Here is a 9,360-nt window from a genome sequence, read left to right on the forward strand (position 1 = left end):
GAAATTCACGTCATATGTTGGGATGAGAATCCGTGATGGGACTCTTCTTTTCGTGTGTTTTGTTTTTTTATTCCTAACTCACACTTCCATTTTTATTTTTACTTTGTTCTTATTTTTGTTGTTTTTGACGCGTGCGCGTACTTGTTATGCAAGAAGACGATATTGACAAGCGATCAAAAAATGGACGACTAGTGCGAAATGGGAATAAATTTTGAAAATGGGAAGCAATTTGAAACTTTTAATTTGTTTCCATGGGACCGGAATATATTTTTCTTTCATTCGGGAAAATTATACCGTATCTATAAAATATAACTCCACTTCATCCAAAATATTCAATCCACTTTATTTTCGATGAATTGTCAACTGCTGTCACACCTCATTTGGTAAATAGAAAATTGCTAATGTAAGTTTGTCAAAAACGAAATAAGGTTAAATTCTGTAATAGAAGAGCTCTCCGCCCGTTCAAAGTTCAAAAAATAACAAAATTTTGTTGACTAGCAAATTGTTTGTCATAATATCACAAATTATTTATTAATTGACACGTTTTTTATATCTTTCGTAGGAGCGGAGATAACTCAGCTCAAAACTGAGATTGTGGGGTCTCTTCTAATACAGGTCTTACATTATTTCAGAATGTACCATTAGCTCCAGAAAATACAAAATTAACAGCAGTATTTGATAATAAAGAGAAATTGATCTTTTCAAGCTCTGAAATTAACCAAAAAGTATTTTCGAACGTTTTTTCTCATTCAAACTGTTCTCAGAAAATGAGCGATTTCTGATGGTTCCATAATTAATTCCGCAGCTTTAGAACGTTTGCCATCATTATGTTTTTTTTCCAACAATGCCACATGTTCCAAGTAAAATGTCACTTTAAAAAAACAAGGTTATTTTTCCAACAATCAAGAATTAAGAATTCACTGCTCCTTTGAACTTTTAGAATATGCACCTAGAAAAACCTGAATAGATTTTTTCACCTGGAAAAAGTCGGGAAAAAAGCTACCTCTACATTTTTCAACAAAAAAAAAAAATTCCTAGTCAACAAGTTGTAACAAGAGCCCGTTTATCTTATTGATGGAATAATTGGAATGTAGTAGTCGGTTCCATTCCAACAAAAAGCGGATTCCCGTACTTTTCTTCTTTTTTGGAAAAGTACCCGTTCTTTTTGAAACATCAATCTCCTCTAGGAAAACTCTTCAGAAGTCTCCTGATTTTTTTTTCTTGCTTAGTTCCACTTTTTCATTGCAGCAAGGATTCCTTGCATTCCTTCTTTTGAGAGCTGTGAATTATTGCCTCTTTTTTTGGCAGTTTATTGTTTTACCACGGGACACTGTTCATTCTTCCTTTTGCAAGGGCATAAGTCATTATCTTAAAACTCCCTATCGATCAGTATTTAGTTCCAGGAACAATGTTAGCGTTTTTTCCCTCAAAAATTATTCCTCAAAATTTTTTCGACTTATTAATAAGAAAAACATGCCAATTCCATTCACTGAAAATTTTTTGTTGCTCTTCTTTTTTGGAGCCCTTCTAATATTTTCTCAAAGTTTATAATAGGTCCTCTTCGCTCTCCACAAACTAATTCCTTGGGTCCACAAAGTCGCCCAGATTGGAAATGAGACGAAGAATCATCACATGTTTCATTGTTTCTTTTTCGAAAAGAATTTTGAGAAAGTTGCAACTTCTTTTTTGGCCTAAATCAGCGTCATTTGAAAGAATTACTGTTGTAGAAAATAAGAAAATATTTACCCGGATTTGAATTTTTCCAGACTTGGAAATTGTTTTTTCCTTTTATTTTTATTTTTGTGTCTTTTGTCTTATCGCCCCAAGTATTTGAAACGATTTTGAGAAGAAGAAGAAGAAGACACTTCTCTTTAGCTACACTCAATCCTTGATTTTCATTTTGGTAATTTAATTCTTTTGGAAGTTGGAAATATTTCACCCTCAATTTATCCGAATTTCCGGTATGGAGAACTATTCCAAGTGCCTTTTGCTTTGCTAAATTTTGAACCTGACTGTTGCCTCTTCTAACTTTTTGCATATTTTCTCCCTTCCTTCGTTGTTTTTTTTTGAGAACAGAAAACATAGCGATTTGAGACGGGTGAGTTAGAGACATTTGAGATCCTGAAATAAGCAAAAAATGGGTCCGATTTCCATTCGAAATGCGTTTTTCCTGTGTGTTACACTAAACCAGAAATGTATATGTGTTTGATCTGGAGGACGAAGATTCAAAATGGGAACATTTCGACATCAGAAAAAGCAATTCAAAAACAAAGAAGCACCCTCATTTTGATATAATGGTTCCCCTTTTTTCCTGGATGCTCCTTTTTCTTTTTTTCCCGGGGTACCTACAATTGCTAACAACAAATTTCAAAAGAGAAAGTTTTTTCTTCGAGAATTTTCAATCAGTTCACATAAATTTGAAACTATTCAATCCACCATGTCATGTGCGTTGTGGTGATGAGAATTTCTAATTTCAGTGAGAACATTTGCGAGAAATACTTCTTTCGTTTTCTTCTCTGCAATATAAAATGAGAGTAGTTCGTAGGGTTGGTGCTCTAGATAACATAGGGGAAGTGGACTCAAAAAGGTCCATTTTGTTGATTAGAATGTGCAGTATCAACCGGTAGTAGTGGAGAGAAGAAGTGCACAATTCGGAAACCGGAACCAAAGAGAGGACAGGTGGATTAAGGAAATGAGAAAAAGTTTTGAAGCTTGGATCTTTTCCATTTGAAAATTTTCAAAAATCTGAGCTATTTTCTCAATTTCCCAGATTTCTTAAAAATTTGCAATTCAGATCTACTCAGTAGCTGTCACTAAAAAGATCAGACCATCTGCCACCAGTGGTACGGAATATGGCGAAATATGGCGAAATATGCAATTCTGTCACTTATAGGATTAGGATTATAAGAATAACAACAAGCCTGTTATTATCTTATAAATCACAAAACCTTGTTTTCTTTTGTTTTTCTCTGTTTTCAAAAAAAAAACAAAAAGGGTCAAAGAGAAAATGATCGAAAAGTTGAGATTTTTCCGTTCAGATTTGAAAAAAATATGATGTTCAATGAAGTTCCTTCGAATCCCGTTCTGCGCTAGAAGTGAGAAATGCCGCCGCGGCAGAAAATTCAACAAGTTAATTAATTAGTCGGAGTGAGAGGCCCTATGTCCCTCTAGTCAGTCAACTGCCCCGAAAAACAGCTTCCTATACATCCGTTCTTGTCTTTTTGCGGCAAAAGCGCCAATTGCTTTCGGGGTGCGAATTGAGCCATTAGCCGATTCGGCTCCACCCCTCAGCGCTAAGAAACGTGTGCTCGCGCGAGAGTGTCGCACAGCGCAGGGCGGAGAGGCCTCAATAACTCATCTTTAGACACCTTCTGTTCAACAACTCCCACCCCACGCAGAGAGTATTGCACATCCTAGGATATTCATACATCGTACTGTATTCTAATATTATCTATATTTTTCTATCATCATCAATCTTTTCCTTTTCTACTTGTACCTTCTTCTAATCCTATATAATTATGGAGTCGAATCTTGACGTTGGGAGTTGTCTGCTCGACGAGTGTTCCAGTGCCGGATCCTTCCGAAAACTTTCGGCACTATCCGCAACATCAAGTCTACACGCGCCCTCAGAATCATCGATGAGTCGAAAACGAAGTATTAGAGAACGTATGGCCGAGCTGGCTGATAGTAGGAGAAATCCCAAAAAGCCAACACCACCAAGCATATTTGAAGCAGCACAGTTGATTGGCAAATTTTCAGGCCAACGCATAGATTTATTATCAGGTTAGTCAATTTTCTTATTTTATTACTCTTTCTCTTTTTTGATCCAATACACTATCCTAACCAGATGTTTTTTAAGACGGCAATAACATATCAAGTTTATTATGTGTTGATTAGCTTGGTGGCCACTCTGAAGCCACACAAAAATCTGTAGCTCTTCTTTTTAGTCTCGAGCACTAGTGAGCCGCTGTAGTGAAAAGAATCTAAGCATCTACAAAAAACAAGTCTAACCGATAATCATTGCTATTTTTTCGAAACCATTAATTTGGTACGGTGCCCTCAATTAGTTGTCAAAAATTGTGACTGAACTTACCTAACTCACAACTGGGAAAATTAATTCTCATCATCTTTTGTACCCATGCCGTCACCAGCATCCGTAATAGAACTTTCTTTTTTTAACAAGAAGAAAAAAGAAAAACGACGGCACAAAAAAAGGGTACGCTTCCTTTCCGCTGTCAAGAAAAAAGTCTGTTTTATTCATCAAATCCGTCGAGGAGTTACTTTTCTCGTCTATTTTTCCTGCTTTCCTTGAGATGTGATAGCGTGATGGGATAACAATTTCAAGACGTTGTAGCAGTGCCCTTTTAGGAGAAAGATCTGTGTTGCTTACTCTGCAGAAGACGGGGAAAGGATGAGAAGATGGGAATAAGTTAATGAGGCTAGGAAGAAGCAACTCAAGAGGATAAGGGTACTTTCTTTCTGTGTTGTGAAAAATCCAGAAGAAGTTCACATGGAAAAACATTCTGCAAAACGTCATTATCCATTTCCTCTTCAGTCATTTGAAAATAGTACATATTTTATTTTTCAAACTTCTTCCAACTTTTCCTGAGCTCTCCCGCAAGGTTGATTCAATTGGTGTACATCCTTTTTTCCATAACGCACAACTAACACATGAAACACATCCTTCACGCGTTATGTGTTTTTGCAACTCGCGCCCCGTAAGTTTTCATCCTTCGCACACCTTCTCTTTCCATGCGTTTTCCAACCGGAACGGCCCGTTTCCGCACTCTCAGGTAGCAAAAACAAGAGCACGTTGGGATGTTTACCACAAGGAAGAAAAAAAAATAGAAAGAGTAGCATAAGCTGAAGATGAGTTCAAAGGAATTGCTCAGTTGATTTTCAAGAATCGCAAGGGAAAAATTAGCTCGGGTTTCGTTAAATCCCACTTGGCACTTCTTCCTCTCCGTTTTCCTTCGAAAGTTATTCTGGAGACAAAGGCGTGGGAAACACAAAAACAATACAACAAAGTAGGAAGTCTTAGAGAGTGGAAATGAGAGAGTACAATTGATGAAAGTTCAATGAATCGAAAGAGACAGGGAGAATGTTTCAAAACAACTCGCTTGATGTCTACTGGTGAGCAAGAAGGCAATTGTTATAGAATCATGAAGACACGTCATTGTCATTTGATGAGGAACAGAAAGACTGAAGCTGAAAAAATAGCAAAAGTTATAGTCACTAAACGCTACAAATTTTTATATTGCACAAAACCACGTTTGTATGAAAACGCGCTGAAAAAATGAGACAAATTTAAAACATATATTGAGATTCAACATTTAGATAAAAACTCAAAATTGTGTCTAGCAAAAATTTTATCTAGACTCTAAATTCACTACCGATCATAATTGTCGCGGCCCGGGCTTTTTTCCAAATTTCCAAAAATATGACAACTACACAAATATTGGTGATATTATGATGAATAATTTATCAATTCAAAATTTGAAGATACCTTTCAAAAAAACCGGGATCATTGAGCTGAAAGTGTACGTAAAGGGTGGGTTTCCACTTGAGCAAATACGGTACATTAACCATCATGATGATCTATGAACAAACCGCAAATATCGTTTGAGGTATTCTTTCAGTTAGCCACATTTTTCTATCTTTTGTAGCAAGCCGATGAAAATTCATAGGTGGAATATTTCAAAAAAAAACCTGCATATCATTCAGTCGTGTTCCAATATAAATATAAATTAAGATGGAAATTAAGGTATTTTGTCTCTGGCGAGATGAACCACTCAAAACTGACATATTTGATAGGATATAGCTTTTCATTATTCCGTATTTGAAATGTTTTAAACCTTAATTAAAAACCCCTTGATTGACTATATTCGTCCTGGTTTCTGTAAGTGAGAACACAAATTTTCAACTTGAAATGTTATTGAAACTATGATAATCTTTCTGTCTTTGTGGACCCTATATCTCGATATATTTCATAGGAAACAAAAATACTTGACTCTAGTTGACAACGATTGAGACTTTATATTCCGTAATAACTCTCATAGAAGCCCACCCTATACATGCACTTTGAACTCATTTTTCTCGGTTCATTCATAAGATATCCAAGTTTTTTAACTGACAATATTTTTGAATAAAATTACCAACAATTTATTAGTTGACATATTTTTTATATCTCTGGAAGGAACCAAGATAATTGAATCTGGCTCGTTATCAAGTTGATCATCTTTTTTCCTTTTTTAAACCTTGCAAAACTCTTTTCTATAAGAACCTAAAACAGAAAATCCCCTCTTTTCCCCCACTCCACATATACTATTCTAACCGAAAAGTATCATTGACCTTTTTCCAAGAAACTACTCTACTCCAAAGACCGTCCTAGTCTATGCATAAAAGTTTCAAGCTCTCTTTCCTAAAAATGGAAATTGCATTTTCTCATCCGGACGGAAAACTCTTGCATTCCAATCGAGAGCATCCTCATCCAGTCCGTCAACAGACCAGTTCTTCTTCTGCAATATGTGTCTGCGAGTGTGCACTGTAACCGTTTTCCTTTGCATTTCTGAATAGGGACGTCATTAAACGAGCCGGAGGATAGGATGAGAGTTTTCTTCGCTTTTCTCGGCCACAAGCCAAATCGACCAAAAAATCCCATACATTCGAGAGTACATCCCACTATTTTGCCAAGGTTTTATGTGTCATTCGCGAATCGTGGTAGTGGTTCTGTAGCGCTGAATGGTCACACATTCAATCTATGAGCACCACAATGTCGTCGGCTCGCAATTCGGTCGTTTCGTTGTCTTCCAACGGTTCAGTCAAAGTTGAGACACGTCTTGTTAGCAACGAACGGCAGTCTAGTATTCAACAAGAAGGCGCTATGCTTCCTTCATCAAGCTCTAAAGACGATGACCTATTGTCAACGTCTTCAGATGAAGTTGAGAATATGGCAACGCGGACGTTACAACAACTAGAAGAGGTGTGTGCGATTTTTTGATTAGTTTTTTATCGTTTCATTGGTTTCCGGATTAACCTTGTTTCCGCTTTCTTAGAGTACATCAATCATCTCGGCCAACAGCGATGATGATTCGGTTAAAAAGGAAAAACAAGACGAGAAGGATGTGGAGAAGGGCGAAGGAAATAGCGACGATGAAAAAGGTTTATACTTTGGCACTTTTTGGTTTCTTATTAATCGTTCATCATGACTTACACCTGTATGAGATATATGGTCTAGAAGGAAATTTTGCTCCCGTGGTTATCCTCAATTGTTCCTAAATCCGTAATTTGTGTTACGTCGGAGTAGTCATTCAAAAAAAATCAGTCTGTGTTAAAGTTTTTCTGCTTCAAATTTTGCTGTGTCAATCAGAGTCAAAAAAAACTTAGAAGATGAAAATTTTGGCTCTAGTTGGTTATGTTGAATTTTAAAAAAGTGGGTTTAAAAAACTTGGATTTTAAAGAACTTGGGAACCATTAAAGTTCAAAATTTCCTTTTAAACCCAATTGTTTAAGGTCCAAAAACTTTTAATAAATCCAAGTTTTTTTGATCCAAAAATTGTTTTTAAGTCCAAAATATCCAACCAGACTCAAAATTTCTATATTTTTAAACATCTTTATAAGGTTGGTTTGCTTTGGTGCTACGTCGAAAAATATTGCAAAAAAAATTGAGTCGAATTTCATATTTTAAGTAACTTCTTTCTGTATGTTTTACCGTTCAAAATCATCGATACTTTACTAAATTATAAGAATGGATGTTAATTACCAGCAAAAAGTTTGACGCCATGACATATCCGTCTGGTGCGTTTCTAGTACCTATAACAATTTCCATATTGTTTCAACTTGTTCTTAACTGTGGTGCAAATTTTCTAGTCAATCCGTTGACTTTGAGACAAATGGCATCGTCCAATCCAAACCTACTTTCTTCATCGTCCTTTTCTAACAAGGGCAGAGCCCTATTTAATCTTTATAGTCTACAAACCAATTTTACGTACAGTACCCTCTTATAACCTTTTTGTCTTATTTTGATGTGTGCCTTTCGGAAGGTCCAACACTTTGACACAAAATAGGAAAAATTTGACAGAAAGGGCTGAATAATGTATGTTTTAATTTGTCAATGTATTTCGGGTTTTCTGAATTCCTAATTTCATTCACACCACATTTGATGAGTATTCTTCAACTCTAATTCTTACCCATTGGCCAAAACAAGTTTTCAACGATCACTGAACATGCTAAATTTTTGCTTCACTGATTACAGTTTATGATCAACCAGAGTTACAAGGTTCTGCGTTAGTATTTATATTTTTCAATTCTATGATCTGTTTGAAGAAACCAATATTCTAGTTTTTTTTTCACTCTGCCTGTAATGTTCCCAGAGCTTCTTAATTGATAGCTTCATTATAACAACGAAATCCCGAGGGTCATTCCAACACTGAAAAACAAAAATCTAAGTTTGTTAAATGGGTGGCCCTGCTCCATTTCCTGAGTTCTTCTATTCTCTTTGTGTATTGCGGAAGGAAATAATTTTATTTTTTTTTTCGGTTAGAACACTGAAGTACTTAGTAGTCGTCCCATCAAAACGTCAGAAGGCGTATGGCTTATGTAAGCGTTAGGTGAATTAAGTTGAATCCGGTTGGAAGCAATGATAAAAAGGAGAAAAAGCGTGAAGGAACTCATGAATAGTAATTGAATATTAGTACGATTGTTTACCACTTATCTAGTGAACAACGATTGAGCGTTCCTTTTTTTCATTTTATGCCGCTTTTGAATTTGCACAAAGAACTTTTCTTGCTCGATTTTTCTATTTTGTCATGCTTTTTTTTAGAGCTGGAGCACTGTGTTTTTCATGCAACGTTCCATGAATCGGTTCCATCAGTTAACTAGCCTAGAAAAATATTAAAAATACTTTAAGCAAGTAGCTAAGTAATGAGAATTTCACTTGTTATTTTTTCTGTTTTTTTCTCTTTTTTTCCCAGAAGAATCCTAGTTTATGTCTGGAAAAAATAGTTTACTCACCTCTCCTTTTCATAAGCCTCATGTAAAGCGCCTCTGGAAAAGGAGCTTCTTTTTTTTAGGGGACGAGCCCGGTTATTTGTATGTTTTTCAACTTAGTTGTTTTTTTTCCGAGACCTCTTCTTTTTTTCGTCTGTAAGTGAGATAGGAAAAAAAATTTAAAAAATAGGATGTGTTTTAGACATATCTTTCGGAATATCTAGACTCGAACGCTTTATTTTTGTTTTTTTTTGTCTTGTCTTGACTGGAGTGTCAAATTTTCATTTTCAGAACGATCCTGAATTGATGAGTGATCACTTTCAGATAAGAATATTTTTCCGAATTTTCAAAAAAGGGACTTTTTGTTGCTAA

At 35.7% G+C, this 9,360-nt stretch overlaps 2 protein-coding genes across 2 annotated transcripts; both read left to right on the plus strand.

Annotated features, from left to right (window-relative positions):
* Positions 1-3,518: 3,518 nt before the first annotated feature.
* On the plus strand, positions 3,519-3,788 carry CBG14807 (the record flags this gene model as incomplete). The annotated part of the gene is made up of 1 exon (XM_002644745.1): positions 3,519-3,788. The coding sequence occupies one exon, from the start codon at positions 3,519-3,521 to the stop codon at positions 3,786-3,788; it is 270 nt and encodes an 89-aa protein (XP_002644791.1).
* A 2,984-nt stretch (positions 3,789-6,772) lies between these two features.
* CBG14808 lies at positions 6,773-9,360 on the plus strand (the record flags this gene model as incomplete). The annotated part of the gene is made up of 3 exons (XM_002644746.1): positions 6,773-6,982; positions 7,056-7,161; positions 9,191-9,360. The coding sequence occupies 3 exons, from the start codon at positions 6,773-6,775 to the stop codon at positions 9,358-9,360; spliced, it is 486 nt and encodes a 161-aa protein (XP_002644792.1).

Source organism: Caenorhabditis briggsae, assembly GCF_000004555.2.
Source record: "Caenorhabditis briggsae complete genome, chrX, whole genome shotgun sequence".
Classification (NCBI taxonomy): Eukaryota; Metazoa; Nematoda; class Chromadorea; order Rhabditida; family Rhabditidae; genus Caenorhabditis; species Caenorhabditis briggsae.